At 31.5% G+C, this 22358-nt stretch overlaps 4 protein-coding genes across 5 annotated transcripts; all 4 read right to left on the bottom strand.

The window, feature by feature from the left end:
* Window positions 1–2225: 2225 nt before the first annotated feature.
* LOC112705449 (pathogenesis-related protein PRMS) lies at window positions 2226–2585 on the bottom strand. The gene has a single exon (XM_025756278.1). The coding sequence runs from the start codon at window positions 2583–2585 to the stop codon at window positions 2226–2228; it is 360 nt and encodes a 119-aa protein (XP_025612063.1).
* A 2545-nt stretch (window positions 2586–5130) lies between these two features.
* LOC112705448 (pathogenesis-related protein PRB1-3) lies at window positions 5131–5601 on the bottom strand. Its single transcript, XM_025756277.1, has one exon. It carries the CDS (start codon window positions 5599–5601, stop codon window positions 5131–5133), a length of 471 nt encoding a protein of 156 aa, XP_025612062.1.
* A 7131-nt stretch (window positions 5602–12732) lies between these two features.
* Window positions 12733–17765, bottom strand: LOC112707911 (G-type lectin S-receptor-like serine/threonine-protein kinase At4g27290). 2 transcript variants are annotated; one of them, XM_025759944.3, is made up of 9 exons: window positions 17229–17765; window positions 16396–16482; window positions 14863–16086; window positions 14652–14765; window positions 14145–14287; window positions 13841–14051; window positions 13505–13742; window positions 13247–13397; window positions 12733–13164 (listed from the first exon to the last, which is right to left on the bottom strand). In XM_025759944.3, exons 3-9 carry the CDS (start codon window positions 16043–16045, stop codon window positions 12856–12858), a joined length of 2349 nt encoding a protein of 782 aa, XP_025615729.1. In that variant the 5' UTR covers window positions 16046–16086; window positions 16396–16482; window positions 17229–17765; the 3' UTR covers window positions 12733–12855. The 2 variants fall into 2 exon arrangements, with proteins under 2 accessions (XP_025615729.1, XP_029144482.2); XM_029288649.2 differs by lacking the exons at window positions 16396–16482; window positions 17229–17765 and having other exon boundaries at window positions 14863–16196.
* A 1189-nt stretch (window positions 17766–18954) lies between these two features.
* LOC140174756 (protein MAIN-LIKE 1-like) lies at window positions 18955–19971 on the bottom strand. Its single transcript, XM_072200267.1, has 3 exons — window positions 19415–19971; window positions 19212–19299; window positions 18955–19122 (listed from the first exon to the last, which is right to left on the bottom strand). The coding sequence occupies exons 1-3, from the start codon at window positions 19969–19971 to the stop codon at window positions 18955–18957; spliced, it is 813 nt and encodes a 270-aa protein (XP_072056368.1).
* Window positions 19972–22358: the final 2387 nt, after the last annotated feature.

Genomic DNA, 22358 nt, shown 5'->3' with positions numbered 1-22358 from the left:
TATAATTTTATGTATGTACAAGTGACATTTATAATTATTTACTGATAATATTTAATATTATTTAATTATTCCAACCGTAATTAATAAATTTAAAATATTGTAAACAACAATAAAAAAATATAAAATAAGATAAAGTATTTTAAATTAATTTTTAATTATCTCTTAAATATTATTATTTTTTTATATTTAAAATGGTGGTGGATGCTCTTATGATGAAATTCAGAACATGATATGTGGTACCATTTTTTTTATTATATCAGTGAAGGTTGATTTTTATTTTTGTTTAACTGAAATTATTAAAATGAAAATAATTAGACCAACTAGTAAAGCCATTAGTATTTTAAAAATTAAATCAAATCAAATAATTAATATTGATTAAGGATATTTTTGTTATTAATTATTTTATTTTGTTTTTTTATAAAAGAATTGTTGGTTTAATTGGTTAAATTATTTTTGGTTCAATCGTTGTCTTTTAAACAAAAAGAAATTAAGTAAATGATAAAATTGTGCTATAAAAGATGTCCTTTGGTTTTTCCAAAACTTGGGGTCAAAAAGATGTGTGACGAAGAACGACCATCACAAAATATAATAGTGATGTTTTTGCAATAATTTTTAAGGGTTTCTTTGCAATATTATTTTATAAGATGGGATTGCGCAAAGTCAATTAAATTAATAAATGCTGTCCTTCAACTCTTTACATTTAGTGGCAGAATCAAATTGTCAAGAGCTGATAGAGGAAATAAACTCCACAAAGCTAAGCAATTCATCATATTTCAACTCTATTATTTATGACTGTCGTATACTACATGATAGGATAGAAATTTTTAGGAGTAGGGCCAAAAAAAGGAAAAGAGACCATTTTGATAAAGATACTAAAAATATTATTTTAGATATTATTGGATATATTTATTAAATCGGTTAATAATTTATTTTTTAATAAATTAGAACAAAATTAGTTTATTATAGCAACAATAATAAATTCAATTATCCGCATTATAATTATTAGATCCGATTTGATCTGATCAATTTACACAATTTGAATCGAATCATGTTTAAATTTTTTGATAAAAAGATAAATATATTATTGATTTTTGTTTCAAAAAAAATCATGGTCCAGTGAGTTTTGTAAATTAATTGGTTCGACCGAATCTGATAATAATTGAGTTTATTATTATTGTTATAAAAAAATAAGTTTTATTCTGATTTAATAAGAAATTAAAAAATAACTGATTTATTAATACATTTAATAATAATCGACACATAAGTGTCTTTATAAAAAGACATTTTAAACGTTTTTATGAGAACATCTTTCAAAAAAATAAAATTTCTTTCACTTATATTATGCATACCTATATTAGTAGATTTTATTCTTATTTATAGTATAATTTTTTAATTAAACTATAAATTCAATACTAATTTTATCATTACCCTTCCTTTTAAAACAACCTTATCTTCAAAGTTATGGAAAAGTTTAAAACCTAATTAAAATTGTAAACGAGAGTTACAATTAATAAAAAAACCAATTATATTTTCTATGCTATTGCTTAAAATAAAAATTAACTACTATTAGCATTTCAATGTTTAGTATCAGGGATAATAAACATCTTTTCAAAAGATTAAACTAATTTTGGGGTTCACCAAAGATTGAATTCTAACACTAATGGTTATATCTCTAATATTCCCTAAATATTCATTGTACACATTGTACAAATATTCTATTGGCTCCTCGTACTTTCCCTTCAAAAAATACTAAAATCATTAACTGATTACCATAAATATTTTGGAAGTTAGCCCGATATTTAACCTACTCAGCAGGATCTGAATATGGGCTGAGCAGGATTGATGTTGTCGTCCAAGACTATCCGCCCCTTCCCCTGCGTATCGCGGCGGCATTTCGGAAACACCCGATTAGAGAAACACATCGAGCACGACTTGCTACCGCTACGGTGTTCATCTCGTGAGACTTCACTTCAGACGCGGTCTGTCTCGCCGCCGCTCGGCCCCAACCATCTCCTTCATCCGTCACACCCTCCGCCATATTACTTGCGAAACAATTATTTTGAACTTGTACGTAACTTTAAGGCAAGAACCAAAAAACCATAGTTGAAGCGCGAACTCATTAATTGCAGGCAAATTGAATTAGCTAGTAGAAGACTTGTTATTTAGTAACAATAAATATCATAGTAGAGTTTAATCTGATAATTAATAATTAATAAATAAAGAAATTAATAGGGATGAATGGCTGGAATGTTCCCGGGAGGATCATAAACACAAGTAATAAGAATGCCTGCATCATTGTGACATATGACTCTACCACAACCTACATGAGTAGTGGTCTTCCAAACAACCTGTTTATAGGCACGACAGTCACCACCAACACAAGAGTTGGTTTTGTAGTTGTAATGTTTCTTCTGTGCCACCCACGTTCTCACAGCGTCCACTCCACTGAAGTTAAGGGATCCCAATTTGCGTGCATTGTTCTGACCCACGCTAAAATGCGCCCCGGGTCCTGCCTTCAAGCAATCTCCTTTGTGTTCAAACAAGAAATCTTGAGCTTCTATTTCTAGGACCTTGTCCCACTCCATCTTCACATCAACTCCAACACTTGCACGTGCTTTATTATGAATTTCAAGATAGTCGTTTGGATGATTTTGTGCCAGTAAACCCAACGGAGTTATACTCAAAAAGCTTATTAGCATCACCAAAATTTTTGTTATTCTTTTCATCTTTCTTTTGTTTTATATTGTTGAAGGGTAGTTAAGTGTTGGATTATTGTTTTATGAGGGCTAGTGCTCGTGGATATATATAGTAGAACAATGGTGGATATTTTTTTTTATTTTTTTAATTATTTTTTAATATTTAAAAAAATAAAATTTTTAAATATATTATTTTCAAAATATAAAAAATAAACACTTAAACTTTTTATTTAAAAATTAAAAATAATTACAAATATGAGAAAAGAATAAGATGTTCAATATTGTTTCTTTATATAGTGAACTAGTGGCACTTATTTTTTTTATTATTTATATGAAAGTTGTCATTTGATGCACTTGAATATACGAGGAATGCAATAACAATTCTGTTAATTATTGCAACAGTCCAATGATTAAGTGAAAATCAATGTCCCTTTTTCTTTTATATATTCATAAAAGGTGGCCTGGATTGTCTAATGAGGAAGTCCAGAATGATACGCAATAATCTTAAAATTTAAAAATATCATGTATAAAGATAAGAATAAATTTAATTGTTTATTACTATACAAAGGGCTAAAAAATTTTAATAGGGATAAAACATGTGAGTTTTTGTTAGAAATAATTTTTTTTTAGTGTATATACCGGTCAGTGGACATTACAGATATAGCAAGTGCAACATATAGATTATGTACTGCCTTAGCACGCATGCAGCATGACGGACTTAGCACGCATGCAGCGTGACAAACACGTATCTAAATTAGAAACAACAAGCACCATGTGTGTTGTTTTTACATGGTGACCACTAAGTAACACGCACTTTGCGTATTGAATACGTGTCAGGCATGCAAGTAATACGCACTCTACTTGTTGTACACGTGTCAAATGCTAGTTGGATGGCATTATAACACATAACCTGTAAGGTGGGTTCTCTGTCTATAAAATTTCAAATTTGTTACTATTTTATTTCATTATAAAAAAGTATGTTACTGTACTGTTGGTGTGATGGAGGATACTACAAATATAGTAGTTTACCACAATGGTAGGATTATACAAAATACATATGAGTGGGTGAGCTTTACATCTGAGAATATATTTTCGTTTGTGGTTTCGTGCATTATAATGTATCGGAACTATAGTTGGACTCTGTTAGAGCATAGAAAGTAATATTTTAAAGAATGAAGGTGAGCAATATTCTCTACAGGAGTTCGGTTGTCATATTTGGCGGCCTGATACCGTTTGAGACGACTATGCCAATTATTGATGAAACAAGTATTCAGCGGATGTTTCATATTCATCAGCAAACTCATGTGCAACACCCAAGGATTGAGTTGTATGTTGAGTTTGAACATAGCTGCAGATAAGATTCAACATGACCTAGATGTACAAGATGACAAAGCTGAAGCATACCAAAGAATGAACAATAATAGCGATGAAAAGTTTGAAGCTACGTACAAAGTCAGTAACGAGGACGAGGACGACGATCGTGGAGGTGAGGCAATCGTGGAAACTTTAGTGGTTCCATCCGCAGTCAGTCAACCGATGGACATTCTACCTTTAATGCATAACTTAGATCTTGACGACATGCATATACCAGAGTTCTCGAATATGCGAGAATTTAGGTACGTGAAGAGTGAGTAATATGTTTCCTTAGTTTTGTTTTGACGGATTGAAAAGTGAAAATTTATTTTTTTATAGATGTCGTCGGTCTGAAGACGAAAAATTCACAATCGGAATGAAATACAATTTTAAAAAATCAGTCATTGCGACAATTTGAAATTACACTATTTTCAAAAAAATCAATTATGTTACTTATAAATTTGATTATGTTATTTATAAATTTGAATCACAGACGTTCTATACAAATTAAAATGTTATTAAAGTTTCAGTCTTCATCTCTAAAAATTTCAGTCCCCTATGTCCCTACTTTTTAGAGGTACTGAAATACTGAAATTCTGGAGACAGAGACAAAAATTTTAGTACCAGTCTCTGAGCCAACAAACATGATACTGAATCTCAGTTTTTCAGTCTCTGTCTCAATACTTCAAAACAAATACTATCTTATAGACTTGAGAAACAAAAGTTACTTTTGTCATATTTAAATAACTCTTTAAAAATTGTGTTACAGGACAACAAAGTTTACCCCACTATAAAGCTGCTCAACATCTATAACCCCCACATATAACCTAACATTACACCATGATTCTTACCATTTAAAAAATAATTTCTGGCGAAATTCTTTATAATATTACTTGCGAAACAATTTTCAACTTGTAAGTAACTTTTAAGGCAAGAACCAAAAAACCATAGTTGAAGCGCGAACTCACACTACAGGCAAATTGAATTAGCTAGTGGAAGACTTGTAACTCATTATTATTTAGTAACAATAAATATCATAGTAGAGTTTAATCTGATAATTAATAATTAACAAATAAAGAAATTAATAGGGACGAATGGCTGGAATGTTCCCCGGAGGCTCATAAACACAAGTAATAATAACGCCTACATCATTGTGACATATGATTCTAGCACAACCTACATGAGTAGTGGTCTTCCAAACAACCTGTTTATAGGCACGACATTCACCACTAACACAACAGTTGGATCTGTAGGCGTAATGTTTCTTCTGTGCCACCCACGTTCTCACAGCATCAGCTCCAGTGAAGTTTAGGGATCCCAATTTGCGTGCATTGTTCTGGCCCACGCTAAAATGCGCCCCGGGTCCTGCCTTCAAGCAATCTCCTATGTGTTTATACACGAAATTGCGAGCATCTGCTTCTAGGTTTATCTCCCACTTTAACTCACCAACTCCAACACTTGCACGTGCTTCGTTATGAATTTCAAGATAGTCTTCTGGAAGATTTTGTGCCAATAAACCCAATGGAGTTATACTCAAAAAGTTTATTAGCATCACCAAAATTTTTAATATTCTTTTCATCTTTATTTGTTTTGTTTTATGATGATTCCAAAAGGCATGCTAGTCAAGGTGAGGGTTAAGTGTTGGATTATTGTTTTAAGAGGGCTAGTGGTCGTGGATATATATATATATATATATATATATATATATATATATATATATATATATATATATATATATATATATATATATATATAGTAGAAGTGTAGAAGTAGAACCATGGTGGAGATTTTTTATTCATTTTTTAATTATTTTTTAATATTTAAAATAAATAAATTTTCTAAATATATTATTTTCAAAATATCAAAAATAAAAACTTAACCTTTTTATTTAAAAATTAAAAATAGTTACAAATATGAGGTAAGATTTTCAATATTATTTTTTTGAAGAGTGCTAGGGGAACACCAATTTTTGTGATTTGTAGTTATCAAATAGCCATCAATGATGATTTTAATGGTGTGAGATTGGTGTGAGATTTTATCCAATGGCTCCCTTTTCATTGCTGGTTCTATGCTTATCAAAATTTAATAAAGTTGTTAGCCCTAAACTTTTCTTATTTGTTTATATATATATATATATATATATATATATATATATATATATATAGTGAACTAGTAGTACTTATTTATTTATTTTTCGGTAATGTTAAGGAGACAAAAAATAGTTACAACTTATCTTATTTAATATTCATTAATTGTCGTTGTGTTTTCTAATATCATATATGACAAATACTAATTATATAATAAAAGTTTGAATTAAATAATTGTACAAATATCTAATTTAATTTAAATTTTGTATTTTCTATTTTTTGAATTAGTTATATTTTTTATTATTTACCATGTTATTAATAAAAATATAAATTTTACTAAAAACTTATTAATTTATTTTATCTATTTCAATGTTAGTGTGTTGTGATTAAAGTTATTTGTTTTTATATTAGTATTGAAATTTACTGATATTATGGATTGTTATTTTTATTGTGTCAAATTAAGATATTATTGTAGTAGTATTAACTAATTTTAAAAATGTTTTTAATTTTCAAGAGTTCTGAATAAATTATTTTTATTTACTAAACATGAAAAGAGCTGTTTGTGTTTCGTGAAGAGCACAATCATCTCTTCAACAAATTTTATTAAACCAAACTTTTATCTAATAGTATTTTAATTCATTTTATTCGAGAATTTTTCTCTATAAAAACGTCCTTTGGTTCTTCTAAAACATGGGGTCAAAAAGTTTTGTGAACGGCCAAAATTAAACAAAATATTGATCGATGTTTTTGCAATACCATTTAAAGGTTCTTTGTTTGCAATATTATTTTATAAGAAGAAATTGCGAAAAATCAATTAAAATTTGTAAATGCTGAACTTTTTTCCCCTTGAAATCGAAAGAAAACTAATTAAATGCACCTTATGATATCATGTCATCAAATTAAAGTCTCAAACACTGGAATCGTAAAAATGCATGCTTGTTAAGTTTTACTTCTCTCTCTCTCTCTCTCTCTCTCTCTCTCTCTCTCTCTCTCTCTCTCTCTCTCTCTCTCTCTCTCTCTCTCTCTCTCTCTCTCTCTCTCTCTCTCTCTCTCTCTCTCTCAAAAGACTACTACATTAGTTAGGAGATTTTTTATTTAGATAAAAAATTCTTTATTTAATAACTATTTATTTATAATCTATTATAAAGAAAACTCAAGATAGTTTCATAATCATCCTTAAATATTTGATTTTACTCTATGTTATCATGTATATAAGACTTTTTTTTCTCTAAATGACATAATCTTCTATCTTTACATTATATCATAAAATTATTTTTATTGTATTTTTATCTTTTCATAATAATCTATTTTTATATAATATCATAACAAATTTTTTAATATTATTTTTCTTTAATAGTTATAATTGAATTACAAATTTTATTTCATTCTCTCATATCAAATTTATTGCTTCCCATTCTTCATTATAAATCCATGTTTAACCTCAATTTTTCATATTCTCTTACTCTTTATTTTTATGTAGGTTATACTATTATTTTTAATGTTAATGTTAATTCTTTTTAATAGGTATAAATTTAATTAAAATCTAATCCCTTCTCTCCTTTTATAATCATCACTCATTCTTATATTTATTATATAAATCAACATTTTTTTCATACACTTTTTTATCTTCTCTTACATAACCTTATACCTTTTTCTCCATCTCCCTCTAATCTCCAATGTTGCTAATTTTTTGCATAATTAAAATTTGATTAATGACTATATTTTTTATTTTTATTTTTTTAATTTGCTAAACATGTGTACTAATAAGTAATTGCATCATTATATTCATTAGTTTTTTTTTTTTTTTTTGTGTAGTTGTATTTAATAGTTATATAGAGATTTTGTTGTTTATATATCACTTTTTTTTAATAATTTATATTTTTTAATATTATTTAAGTTGTAATAATATTATTGAAAATATATGTTACCATGAAAGATAAAATTAAAAAATTGAATGTCATTTTTAATTATTAAAACATTAATAATAGTCATACTTATATTTTAAGTAATAGTTTTATCATTGTACAATAATTTTAAGTATAACTTAAAAGAATAAAAAAATAATAAACAAAAATAACTATTTAAAAAATAAAAAATAATTATATGAAGTCAAGTGAATAAATTTTAATTGAATATTTTTATTATTTATAGTCTAATTTATGTATAACTTATTGATTTTATAATTATTAAATTTTGAATTAATTTTTATATTTTTAAATTGTCATTTATCATCAATCGTTATAAAAATTAAATCAATTTTAATATATCACTAAATAAAATTTTAAACTATTTAATTAATTAAATTTAATACATATCATTACACTGTTGAATTATAAAGTAATGGATAAATACAATTATTATCTATATTAAAACTGTATACTTTTTCTTGGTATATCCTTTTTGTTGAATAATAATATTGAATCATATATAAATTTCTATTTTGTAATTTAGCGATCGATTTAGCGACCAAATTTATTCTGGTTGTATAATAAATTTATCGGTCATTAATTTGATTGCTAGCGACTGAATTAGCAACCAAAACAAGAGAATTTTTAGTTACAAAATCGGTCGCTATTTTTTAATTTAGCGACCAATTTTGCAACCAATAGAAAAATAGGGTGGAAAATTATTTGCTCGCTAAGGCAATGGTCGCTAAATCAGTTGTCAATGGTTAAGATAGCAATCGATTTTAGCGACTAACAAAATTGGCCACTAATAACAACCGATAAATTTTTATACAACAAGAATAAGGTTGGCTGCTAAAATCGGTCGCTATTTTTTAATTTAGCGACTGAATTAGCAACCAAAACAAAGAAGTAACGTCTTTAGGACTATTGGTCACAAAATTGGACGCAATTTTTAATTTAGCGACCGATTTTGCAACTGATAGAGAAATATGGTGAAAATTGTTTAGTCGGTCGCTAAGACTATGGTCTCTAAATTAGTTGCTAATTATTAAGATAGTGACGGATTTTAGCGACCAACTAAAAAATATTATTATAAACTAATCAGTCACTAATTTAAATAAAATAAGATAGTTACTCAGTTACCCTCACTAACTCTAGCTCAACTCACCCACACCATTCTTGTCTTTTTCAACAATTACTGAATTATCCGCCGGAAGCACATCACCATCTTCTGAGTTATCCACACCATTGTCGTGTTCTTTGTCGCAGTACCGTCTTCATCATCTTTTGTAATACAATAATAAATTTATTAGATAAAATACATGTATGAATATTATGAATATTTTGATAATTAAAAAATAATATTTAATTTTTTTATTTTATTTTTTAAGAATGATGACACCATATATTTTTAATAATATTACTACAATCAAATGATATTAAAAAAATTAAATATAAATTGTAAAAACAAGTGATATATAAACGACAAAAAATTATATAACTAATGAATATAATTAAAAAAATAAAAAAACTAATGAATACAATCACAAAATATCTAGTATATTCGTTTAACAAATTAATAAAAATAAAAAAAATATAGTCATTAATCAAATTCTCTAGTTGTGAAAAAAAATAACAAGAGTAGTGGAGAGAGAAAAAGAAAAAAAAGGTATGAGACTAGTCTCGAAGATAAAAAAAATATGTAAAGTGAATATTAATTTATATAGTAAATATAAGAAAAAATGCTGACGGACGAGTATAAAAAAAAAGGAATTAGATTTTAGATAAATTTATATTTATTAAAAAAATAATATTAAATTAATATTAAAAACAATAGAATAATATCTACATAAAGATAAAATGTTAGAGAATATAAAAAATTAAGAGTAATCATCGATTTTATGATGAAGAATAATAAAAAGGAAAAAGTAATAGACTTAATATAAGAATAATAAAGAAAAAAAACGTGTTTTCACTTTTCAAAGTTGGGAAAATTCTGCTTTTCCTTTTCTGTCGAATTTCTATGCTGAATTTTATATGGCTATGCTTTATGACACATTTAGCTTCCATGCATAACATCAGAAGCAAAATCGAAACAACCAAGTATCTCAAAAGCTGATATTCAATGGAAATTCCTTGGAATAGCACAGGCAAAAGAAAAACGTGATAATTGCTAGCACCATTGCTGCCATTTGTGCAACACTTCTACTTTGTGTTTATGTTACATACAGAGTCCGAAGGAACAGTATTGGTAACTGCTTTTCTTCAATCTTATATTCCCATTATCTCTAAATGGCAGCATATTTCTGTATGAGTTTTTAAATTGGAAATTTGTTGAAATACTGCTAATTAGCAAGTAATAGAGTATTCCGAAATTCCTTTTGTTTAGAAATATAATAATAATATCTGAATGAATTTTACATTTCTTTCATTCCAAGAAAAATCAAAGATAGAAGAATATATGGAAGGGTATGTAAATGATACGCATCTACCACTGTTTGATCTACTAACAATTACTACTGCGACCGAAAAGTTCTGGTTGAATAACAAAATTGGGCAAGGTGGTTTTGGTCTCTTTGGTATGTAATATCAAGAAAATATAGAGTAGATATATTGTGTTTTAATGACAGATTTGTTTTCATGAAAAATAGATCAAACAAAAAGTAAGTTGTTGGATTGGCCATTTTCCATTACCGGACTAGTTTTTGATAACTGAATATGTAAAGCAAATGTTTATTTTGTTCCACAATATGATAATCGTTACAGCTACAAACATATCCTGTTTTTTATGCAGCTCTGTTAGATAAGACCCTGTTGTTGGTTTGAGTAATCCCCCTTCTCTACTTGTAATTTTACAAAACATCTAATAATTTTATCATGAATTTTAGAATAAAAAATAATGATTCCCTATTTTTTCCCCCTAGTTATCTATGATGGAATCACAGAGCATAGAAAAGTAATTAGGAACAAAGAGTCAAGCTAGCAACAGGAACGTGCGGTCAAATGCGTCTACTTTTAAATTGGATGTTGGACTGATTATGGAAAGAAAAATATAAAAAATTAGTCAAATGTTTGAAGTTTGATAGTTAAAAAATAATTTAGTCAAACTTATTAAATAATTTAAGATTTTTCAACCATTAACTTTCTATAAAAATCAATTGCATGAGTCTGAACAAAAAAAAAATCGATTGATAATTAAAAAATAAATAAATAATGTGTTTAAATTTATGGCAAATTAAACAAAAGACATCATTTTTAAAAGTGATTCTTTTAAATAAATAAGATAAAGTGAAAATTCACGTGTAATTATCTTTCTGTGTAGTTGATACTTAAAAACTATTAGATAATTTAATATGTTTATCTAAATTATTGTCTAATAGTTCTTAATTATTAATTTCACATAAAGACTACATACGAATTTCTACCATAAAATAAATCATCACATATTTACTAAAATATGTATCTTGAAAAGCAATTACATTTTATGCTATATTATACCTTTTATTTACTATGTAAATAAAAAAGGTATATGCATATCTCATTTGCAAACGCCATACGTTAAAAATCATGTTATCATGATATATCAGAAAATTTTTTGTTAATAATTTATAATTATACTACGTATACATAAAAAAAAGCACCACCAAATAAATCGTCTATATAAAATATATGTTAAAATACAAAATACAAATTACAAAATATATATTGAAAATGAGCTAAACAATATATGTAGTTATGTATAAATATATAGTAATTAATTTTGTGGTTGATTTTTAGTATGTACATAATATTTTTATATAATTTAATAATTTCAATAATGTACCAACTAACATTTGCTTAAATGTGTTAATGAACTAAGAAATCTTCTTTAAGTATTAAAAGGAAGCTAAGAAATTTTTCTCGCCAATAAATAAACACAGTCGTTGTACATTCCATGTACACAACCTTTGATATTTATTCTTGAGTTATGATCACGACTTCTAACATAGTATTAGAGCTACAATATCCTACTTGAACTCTCCAAGTTATTTGGCTCCTCCAAACTCTTTTATGAGAATATTTTTACTTTTCTTTCTTAGTTTTTAATTCTAACCATACACATTTTGTCTCCACTCCAAGTTTTTGCAATTTTTTTTGCATTCTGAGTTTTCGCAGTTATAAATGCATCCAAGTTTTCATAGTTTCATCTGCACCTCAAGTTTCTACAGCTCCGAATGCACCTGAGTTCCTGCAGTTTTGTCTGCACCGAAATTCTTGTAATTTCGTCAGTACTCTGATCCTAAGTTTACAGAACTCGTAATAGTTCTAAATTTTTAATAATTTTATTTAGGTATTATTTTAATTTTTTTTATTCCGTTTTCTTAAGTTACAAATTGAAGTTGTCGCATAAATTTGAGAAAAGATATTAGAATATATTTAAAATATTATATATTAATATAATATCTAAATAAATATATTAATATTGATGTTATATTTATTTAGTTTGATATTATATTGATTTTGTAATTATAATTTGGTTATGTTTTTTGCCTATAAATAAGCACCCTTCAATGTATATTTTATGATATCAGCACCTGATATTCATTCTTGAATTCTTATAACACTGATAAGTTATAGAAACCCTGATATCTAAGTAGCCCAAATAGTCATCATATTGCAGAGCAAGATTGACATCTGCACAATGTGCTCTTCAGTTGAAAAGTTATTTGCAATTAAATTTCATTTGCATATTTAGTTAGTAAAGTGCACAACACCACAACAGGACTTGAAAAATAAGCTAATCATGCAATCAGTGTAGCTAACAAAGTGATTTCAGCGACCATCTAATGAGGTAATAGTTAATTCATCATTTAAAGTGATGATGTTATGTTGATCTGAGTGTGAACTCACTTCAGTGGGGAGCCTGCAGGAAAAGAAGCCAGGCTCTTTAGGCTCAACTAAGTCCATCTTACTTCCCAACATGACAAGTACTGAGGCCATTGTAGGCCGATCTTCGGGGTGTTGTTGCACACATAACAGACTAACATGGATGCACCGCAATACTTCTGGGATCACACATGACTCCTTTATGTTTGGATCGATCAGCTCCAAAGGCCTGTCCTCTTTCCAAAGCATCCAAGCCTAGATCATTTAAGATGAAAAAAGCTTCAGAATATTTGGAACATCTTTGTTAAATATAACAACTATTTGATTGCTTGCTTACATAGCCAACAAGATTAAGAGTCTCATTTGCATGACAAAGCGCTCTGTTTCTGTTCCCACTTATAATCTCCATCAATATTACGCCAAAGCTGAAGACGTCGGATTTTACTGAAAACAACCCATTGATAGCATACTCTGGTGCCATGTATCCACTGCATGAAACCATGAAAACAAGTGTATTCATATGGCATATCATACCAAAAATAAGGGGGGGGGGGGGGGAGGGGGTTTGATACTATAAAGTTACATAGATACTCACTAAGTCCCAATAACTCTATTTGTGTTTCCATGAGTCTGATCAACTCCAAAAGCTCTAGCAATTCCAAAATCTGATATTTTAGGATTTAGCTTATCATCAAGTAAAACGTTACTTAATTTGAGATCTCTGTGGATAATTCTCAATCTTGAATCATGATGTAAATATAGAAGTCCCCTAGCAACTCCAAATATTATGAGGAAGCGTTGAGGCCACTCCAGCAACTTGCTTTTCATTCTATCTATGTTTAGAAAAACAAATTTGTTAATTAATAATGAATATTCGAGTGGTAATCTTAGCCAAATTTAGGTCTGATCTAAGCTTTCTTGAATCACACACCAAAAATGAAGTTGTCTAGGCTGCCATTAACCATGTATTCATAAACTAACAACTTTTCTTGTCCTCCAGTGCAGCAACCAAGAAGTTTTACTAAATTTCGATGCTGAAGCTTTGCAATAAGTTTTACTTCAGTTAGAAATTCCGTCATTCCTTGGCCAGAACTGTGTGAAAGTCTCTTGACAGCAATTTCTTGCCCATCTGCTAATTTCCCCTGATTCATCACATTTATGTAAGTAGATGTTGTTAATAATGTCAAATTCCTCTACTTGTTTGTTTGAAACCAACTATTCATAGACCGAATTACCTTATATACAGTTCCAAAACCACCTTGTCCAATCTTGTTATTCAAGGAGAAGTTGTCAGTGGCAGTAGTAACCATTAGTAGATCAAACATGGGTAGATCCGTGTCATTTACATATCCTTCAAACAATTCTGCTTTTGACCATTCTGAGAAGCAAGAAATAGGAAAGATATTCAGCAGTATTATTAACTTAAAAATTATAAGTTTAAACTTTAAAGATAATGATAATAAGCAACATTTGCTTTTTCTTTTCTCTGCCTTTTTGGGTTTCTGGGATTGAGGGGAGGACATGGAGCATTGGAGCTGTTAAGAAGATAAATGCACAAGAAAATCTAGATGGATCTCAAGCTACTAAATCTCTAGATTGACCTCAAATTCAATGCTATCATTACACCAAGATTGTTTCAAAAGAACTGGCTATATTTAAACAAAATTTCAATTAAGTAATAGAATACATATATAGAAAGAGTTGCCTTTTAGAGATAATGTGGGCGAAAAGAAAGTAGTTACCAATATTGTTCCTTTGGACTCTGTATATAACATAAACACAAAGTAGAACTGTTGCACAAATTGCACCAATGATGCTAGTAATTATCACTTTTTTCTTGTTCCGATGTTGAAGTCCTTCATGGTTGAAATTCATCAAACATGTAAACAAAAATGAAAGAATAATAAGAAGAATGGAAGAATCTATAAAGCAAGATGCACTTTTGTCCCTTACCTGATTCCAAAGCAGGCATTCGGATGTACAGATCCTGTCCACCAGATTGAAACATTTTGATGTCAATTAGATTACCAAACCACATGACGCAGCCACTGCCTCCTCCTCTTATGTCTGAATTGGCATAAGCCATGCAAGAGCAGTTCTTCAAACACATATTTCTGCATTCATCTAAATTAATATTCTCATGCAGCTTAGTATGCTGAGTATCCGGGACTTTCAAGCCTGTGTATTTGACAAAACCATCAGTGCTTGTGACATTATTGCAGCTTAATGGTTTGTCGCGAATGCATCCTTGTGAGGAGTTGTTTGAGTTCCATGCTTCTGGTGACTTTGGACTGAACCCTTTGAAGCATTGGCAGACATGCTGTGGTTCTGTTACACTGCAATAACTAAAGGCTCCACAAAGGTCATATTTATCACACACATCAACTGGCTTTGATCCAAAACTTTTCCAATTCTGAAGATTGTCATCCCATATATACTGTGTAATAGATTGACTTGTTTGGTTTATTACAGCTCTTGCAAGGATAGAATCAATCTTGGTGTTAGAGCTGTAGGATATCTCATCCTTGTTTTTGACATAAGTGGTTTCAAAGATATATGTATAGGATAGATCCGGGTAGCCACTTAAGTAAAGGCCATTCCAAGGTCCAGCCCGATATAAGTTTTTTGTGCCATTCATAATGGAAAACTCAGGATAATCATTGAGAACTAAACCAAGAGAAAAGCCTACAGGGGATGGATCATTTCGACTCTTCCAAGAAGTTACGCACCAATCAAAACCGTTTTGGAGGTCCCTTCCTAACTTCATCGATGGCAAGTATGTATCTGAAGGATAATCAAAGCTTTGCCACAAATAGGCCTTTGGATTTGATTCCCCTTCATTTCTTAACACAAGATTGCCACTGTCCAAGAGCTCCAATACCGGATTCTTTGCTTGTTTTCGAGAGATTGTGCTCCAAAAAGTAGTTTCAGTACCATTTTCTGTGAGTGAAAGATTGCCCGTGCTCTTCACTGTTAAAGTTCCTGAGAAATCATTGATGGGGTTGGCCCTATTAGCAACCCAAACAACTGTGTGAACTGGAATTTTCTTGTACCAAATTCCCAAGTAACGCTTGTGCGAATTACCAGGGCTGAAGAAACCAAGTTCAAATTTTCCACCTTGTGACACTAAGGTCATGCCATCACTGAGGGACTGGGAAACATGTATAGAATCAAGTTCTGTGGCAAGAGAAGAAGGAGAAAGTATGTAAGCAAGAATCACTATGAAAGAAAGAATGGCCATTGCATAACAGCTTCTGAGGTACTTAATTGTTTGACTTTGGATATTGATGATATGTAACAAAGCTAAATGTGTCAATCTTAAATAGAAATTTTATTTATTTATTTATTTTAAATTCTCAGTCCAACTTTCAACTTAAAAGTAAACACATATGGCCACACGTCCCTATTGCTACTTGCTAGCTTGACTTTTGTTGCTCATGACTTTTCTAATGCACTGATTAAAGGGTAGATAACTAGGGAACCAACCTGATATACATCTTCCACCATTGGATGCAATGTCAGATCACAAGTGATAAATTCCATACACCACCTAATTGTGGAACATATGTGTCGCTGAAAGTAAGAGACAACAAATACATCACATTTCTAAATTTTAAAGCATTTAGGGCCCAAGAAGATAAGCCACCAATCAAGATTCACAAACATACAAATCAACTATGGTAGACAGCAACACCAAAATTGTATCCATGATAAAATAGAGAATAAATATGCAAATGAGCTGCTAGTGCTATTGTCCAAGCAACTTCCAAAATGCAGAAGTTCCATTAAAAAAAGAATTAACAGGAATTTCAATATTGGTGGCGGAGGAAGCAACCCTGCTCGCAGTAGAAGACGCTCTACTGCTTCCGAAGGTTGAGCTCCATCAGAAAGGCAATACCTTCAGAAGATAAGGGTAATGTGATGGAGATATATTTGGTTGGATGGTAGTTGTGCAACAACAACAAATACTCTCCTTTCATTCTTAGGGTATGTTTGCTGAAAATCAATATTGCATGAACTCAGATGCCCAAATTTACATATCAAACTTAACCATAAAAAATATCACCCCCTATTCTACCTCCAACCCAACATACTCTTAGAAAAATTTAATCCTTACAAATAATAATACCGAGAATGTTAACCAACACATAAAATTTCAGGAAAGAAGAAAGCAAAATATAAATAAAACTTAGTGCTTCAATAATTCATTCACTATTCAAGATACACACATTTTATACATGGTCCCTTGAATTATAACTAATTTCCCCTAATTGATGCAATAGAGAACTTTACATAAGGGAAAGTTACTACTGACTTGCCTCTTTAGAAGGGGCGGTTGGTGCACTCAAACCTCGCAAACCGAATCCTAACCGTCATTGTGTTAAACAGAGAACCCTTGTTACCGTTCGTCTTCGTCGCGGGAACAAGTGAAACCTCAAGAGAGGAATTAGGGCTTTATACGCTGCTTCGGTGACGCTCTCCTTGGAGTTGTTGCTAAGAATCTCTTGCACACTCCTCTTTATCCCTTCAAATATTTCTTCATTCCTAGCTTTCCACAGGTTTCAGCTTATGATTGCAAAGAGTTCCAAACGAAGGAGTCTCCAAACTTCTCTGGCTCGTTGACATCGTTGGAGACAATTTGCAACTAGAACAGAGAGGTGAGGTGGCTGGAAATCTTTTGTGAAAGAGATTCAGTGCTGACAATTTCTCACCAAGTGCTCTCCAAATCAAATTTTTTATTTTATGTAAAATTTTCAGGTTTTCATGAATTGATTTTCCAAATCCAACACTCCATTTCATATATTTTTCAGCCACCTTACACCTCTCTATGTATGAGGCAGGTTAATGACCTTTCTCTGTTATAAGAATTATTTTTATTAGACATAGATTATAGATTTAATAAAATTTTTAATATGAATATTTTATAAAATAATTAGATCTAAAATTTTTGAAAATTAATTTAAATGTTTACTATAAAAATCATTCGTAAAAAATAAAAAAAAGGGCAAATCACAAAAATAAATCAGGTGAGCAAAATTTTATAGGAATCGGCCAAATCGAAATGTGGTTTATGAATCAACAAATGCAAGTTTATATGTAGTTCGAATCAGTTAAATTCGAACTCAACTTGTACATAATTTGAAGCAACTGGATTCGAATTATACACAAACAGATGCACACACTAATTCGAATCAGGGTGATTCGAATCACTCCCTAACTCGCCATGCCATTGCCAAATAATTCGAAACAGGTTGATTCGAATTATACAATGTATGGTTCGAATTAGGCTAGTTCGAATTATAAAGAACCAAAGGTTAGTGAAGAGAGTTTTGTAGTTTTGGTTCACCTAAGAGGATCGATTAAGAGGAAAACACAATCTGGTGTGAAGTTCACTAATAAGGATCCTCTCAGTATTTTTATGAGGCCTACGACGAGCTATGATGACCTTCTTAATTCTGTTCTACAGAAATTTGGTCTGGTAGGTGTGAAACGGGTTAAGAAGTTTTTCTGTTGCATTCCAATCTCGGTCCTGCAAGAAATCGTGAAGTATGATTGTTTTATGATCGGGAGTGATAAGGACTTGCAGGTCATGTTTCCACGTTCTCGTCGTCTACCTCTACCCCTACCCGCCGCGTCACCCTCCTCCATGACCTGGTCGAGCCACCTCCACTCACGCTGGCTCCGTCGTGTCCCGACACGGGCTCTCCTCTCAACCCGACGCCTATCCGGAACATCATCAACGCGGTTCATCTCAGGAACTCGTCTGGCACCCCTCTACATCGCCTCAACAGGAATAGGCACAGCTCTCGGATCACCCAGGTACATCTCTGGTGACAAGAACCTCTTCCCATGCTGACGCCACCGGTCCAAGAAGTCGTGTGAAGGACGACCCGGGTCTGCAATAACATCAAACCGGAGAACGTGATCTGCACGGCTCTCCCAATGAAGATGCCAGAACTGCAAACTGTAGGGGAACCAACGACCACCGCCTCTACCGTCCTTCAACATCAGGAAGTCGATGTTCAGGGCGGGCTGGGGGCAGGGCTATACTCCGCCGAACTGAGGTAACACCCTATCAATCTGATGCCACTCTATGACATCAAAATATATCAATGCCGTCACACACCGCCATAATGCCGTATGATGAGGCTCCAACACCTCCGGATGCACAACCTGAAGTACGTCGGGAGAGCTATACGGCATCCAGATAAACTGCAAAAACATATCAACACTGTTTAGGCAACCCGTGATTCGAAGTATAAAAGGTTAACTAACTAAATCTAAGCGGTTAGTATACTCACATCCTTGGCCTGTAACAGGTCTATCCTCAGCCTCCACATCTGCACTAGAGGTCCCTTCTCGCTATCAGAAGAATTGTGACTTGACCACCTGCAACTCACATCGGTGTTATCACGAAAGGAAAGTATGACAAAATAGTTTAACATTCTAAGCGGACATGGAATTAAATAATTTAACTCAAAATAGAAAAGTCCGACAACAGTACCTCGAGGCCAAGGACCAGCTGAACGTATCGTACCCAGCAGGTCTAAACCCAAGAAAGCGCCAAAAGATCCAAGACTGAAGTAACTGTAACGGGCCTGCTAACTTCACCACATGTCTGTTGGCCACTCGGCACATGCACCGGTACAACCACGCTAGTGCTGCCGACCCCCAGCTGTAGTCACCCATCTCCTCAAGCCTAGCCACATAAGGTAGCCATCTGATGTGAATACGGTTGCCGGACTTGTCGGTAAACAGTTGAGTGCCCAACAGCATCATGATATAAGCACGAGCATAGCGCCTCACTGTCTCCTCGTTGGCTCCCGCGGGGCACTCTCCAAAAGTCTCCTGGAACCAAGTGCAGTTCATTGCGAACTTCTGAATTTGGTTCGCAGGAGGTAACACACCAAGCAACTCCTGTAACCACTCCCAGGCTTGACGGCCACCCTGGATGTATAGGTGGAAATCCGTCAGGCAACCACTGACGTAGCGTCCGTCGATGGACAACCCCAACTGGTATGCCACGTCCTGTAGTGTGATCGTGCACTCGCCGAACGCCATGTGGAACGTGTGCATCTCCGGTCGTCACCACTCGACGAACGCACTGACGAGGGGCTCATCCAATCTGAACCATCTATCGTTCAGTCTCGCAAGATGGTATAATCCTGCCATCTGCAAGTACGGAACGTACCTATCGTTGAGTACCATGCCCTGCTGCCGCCGCATGCTCGATATGCATTGCTGGGGCTGCGCATAAGATGGACCGCATAATTACAACTAATTATAAAACTACTAACGCAAACCATTAACAACATAAACCACTAGTAGAGAGCAGTAACAGAAAAAAAGTAACATAAACCACTAACAAAAACCACATGTAAAACCACTTGCAAAATTGCATGCATAAACCGCTAACATAAACCACTAACATAAACCGCTAACATAAACCACATGTAAAACCACTAACAAAGACCACATGCAAAACCATTGCTATAAACCACTAGCATAAACCACATGCAAAACCACTAACAAAAACCGCATGCAAAACCACTAGCATAAACCACTTGCAAAAACCGCAACTCTAAACCACTAACATAAACCACTAACTAAACCACTTCCAATACCGATAACGTAAACCACTAACATAAATCACCACCAAAACCGCAAACAAAACCACAACCAAAATCACTAAAATAAACCACTTGCAAAACCACTCACATAAACCACATGCCAAAACCACTAAAATAAACCAGAAAAAACTAAAAAAATGAAACTACTAACCTCATCGTTGATGACCCCAGCTATATGAGCAATTCCAGTCTTTTCGGATCTCCCCCATCAGCTAGATATCCTGCTCGAGCCTTTGTCTCAGCAAATCTGTGTTGTTTTCTCTGGGATTTGGTGGGATATGAGAATGGAAAAGTGATTCGAATGAGGTGGGTTCGAACTCCTTATATAGCCGAATCCAATGTAATTCGAATCAACCCCATTCGAATTACTACTAGAGGCAAAATGTGAGTAATTTGAATCAACCAGATTCGAACTACTTGGGGATTCGTGCAAACGTGTAATTCAAATTATGCAAAGTGTAATTCGAATAATGTAGATTCGAATTAGTGTGTGCATGTGTTTGTGTATAATTCGAATTCAACTTATTCGAATTATGTAGAAATATAGTTCGAATTAACCTGTTTCGAATTACATAGAAACGTAGTTTAGTTGATTCATGAAGCAGTTTTCTGTTTGGCTGATTCGTGTAATATTTTGCTCCCCTGACTTATTATTGTGATTTGCCCCAAAAAAAATATCTTTTATATCATTAAAAAAAATGTACATGTGAGATGAATAAAACAATAATATAAATATTATTTTCCTAAGTTTTATGGAGTGCAATTCTTGGTTTTGGATTTGTTTGAATTTTTTGGAAAGGATTTTTTTTTTAAAATAGTTTTTTATAAGATTTTTTAGATAAATAAAAATAATTTTATATTTAGATATTTTATATAAAAATATTTTTTTTGTTTAACAATTACATTTGAGTATAATAGTATAAAAATATTTTTTGTTTATTTATTATGTTAAAAACGTCTTTTTTTTAAGTGAAAAGATATTTTTAAAAAATATATGAACTTTAGCTTTTAAATTTTTTATATATACTAAAAAATTATTAAAAAAATATTTTTTTAACAATTTAATAATAACTAACAAGTACTTTATCAACTTTTTGTAAGTGTGTGAAATACCTAAGTGTTGAATTGCATCTATAACAAACACATTTGTATTTTTGTCCCTTTAGAAATTGAAAGAAGCAAACAAAATTTTTTTATGCAATTTTTGTTGGAATAAAAATCAATTATTTATTATCAACGAGTATCAATGACTCTGTTTGTATTTCTTTGGTTTGATTTCCTCCAAGAATTCTGACCATTCCAAAATATGATGTTTTTTTGTTTAATTTGCCATGAATTTAAACACATATTGTTTATTTATTTATTTGTTTTAATTCTCAATCCAACTTTTTTTTTTTTTTTTTATTTCCATACTCAATCCAACATCCAATTTAAAAGTAAACACATTTGGCCGCACGTTCCTGTTGCTAGCTTGACTCTTTGTTCCTGATTACTTTGATGCTCTGTCATTTCATTATAGATAACTAGGAAAGAAATAAAAAAAGGAAGTGCAAAAAAAAAGAAGAACAATGCAAAATTGGTGTTATTCTTGTAAGTTGCTAATATAAGTGACAAAATTCAGAATTTAAGCAAGACATGAGTTAGGGACAAAATTAATAACACTTGTATGATCTCAAACAAACCTTTAAGAGCAAAGAAAAATTCAATATCAAGGCTCAAATAACGTACTCGTCACAGGACAATAATCTTACTATTATTTCAAGGCTCAAATAACTCATTCTATTTAAATACACTAACAATATGAGATGCTCACATTTA

This window comes from Arachis hypogaea, chromosome 8, assembly GCF_003086295.3.
Source record: "Arachis hypogaea cultivar Tifrunner chromosome 8, arahy.Tifrunner.gnm2.J5K5, whole genome shotgun sequence".
Taxonomy (NCBI): domain Eukaryota; kingdom Viridiplantae; phylum Streptophyta; class Magnoliopsida; order Fabales; family Fabaceae; genus Arachis; species Arachis hypogaea.
This window is presented reverse-complemented; position numbering and strand designations above follow the sequence as displayed.

What these genes read in the sequence shown, in the direction of transcription:
- LOC140174756 (XM_072200267.1), bottom strand. Translation starts at nt 19,971, where the DNA reads ATGGCGTTCGGCGAGTGCACGATCACACTACAGGACGTGGCATACCAG. An exon ending in AGCTGGTCCTTGGCCTCGAG is followed by an intron (nt 19,300 to 19,414) that starts GTACTGTTGTCG and finishes TGTGAGTTGCAG; the next exon opens with GTGGTCAAGTCACAATTCTT. An exon ending in ACCTGTTACAGGCCAAGGAT is followed by an intron (nt 19,123 to 19,211) that starts GTGAGTATACTA and finishes ATGTTTTTGCAG; the next exon opens with TTTATCTGGATGCCGTATAG.
- LOC112705448 (XM_025756277.1), bottom strand. Translation starts at nt 5,601, where the DNA reads ATGCTAATAAACTTTTTGAGTATAACTCCATTGGGTTTATTGGCACAA.
- LOC112707911 (XM_029288649.2), bottom strand. Translation starts at nt 16,150, where the DNA reads ATGGCCATTCTTTCTTTCATAGTGATTCTTGCTTACATACTTTCTCCT. An exon ending in AATGCCTGCTTTGGAATCAG is followed by an intron (nt 14,766 to 14,862) that starts GTAAGGGACAAA and finishes TCAACCATGAAG; the next exon opens with GACTTCAACATCGGAACAAG. An exon ending in GTTTTGGAACTGTATATAAG is followed by an intron (nt 14,052 to 14,144) that starts GTAATTCGGTCT and finishes GTGATGAATCAG; the next exon opens with GGGAAATTAGCAGATGGGCA.
- LOC112705449 (XM_025756278.1), bottom strand. Translation starts at nt 2,585, where the DNA reads ATGGAGTGGGACAAGGTCCTAGAAATAGAAGCTCAAGATTTCTTGTTT.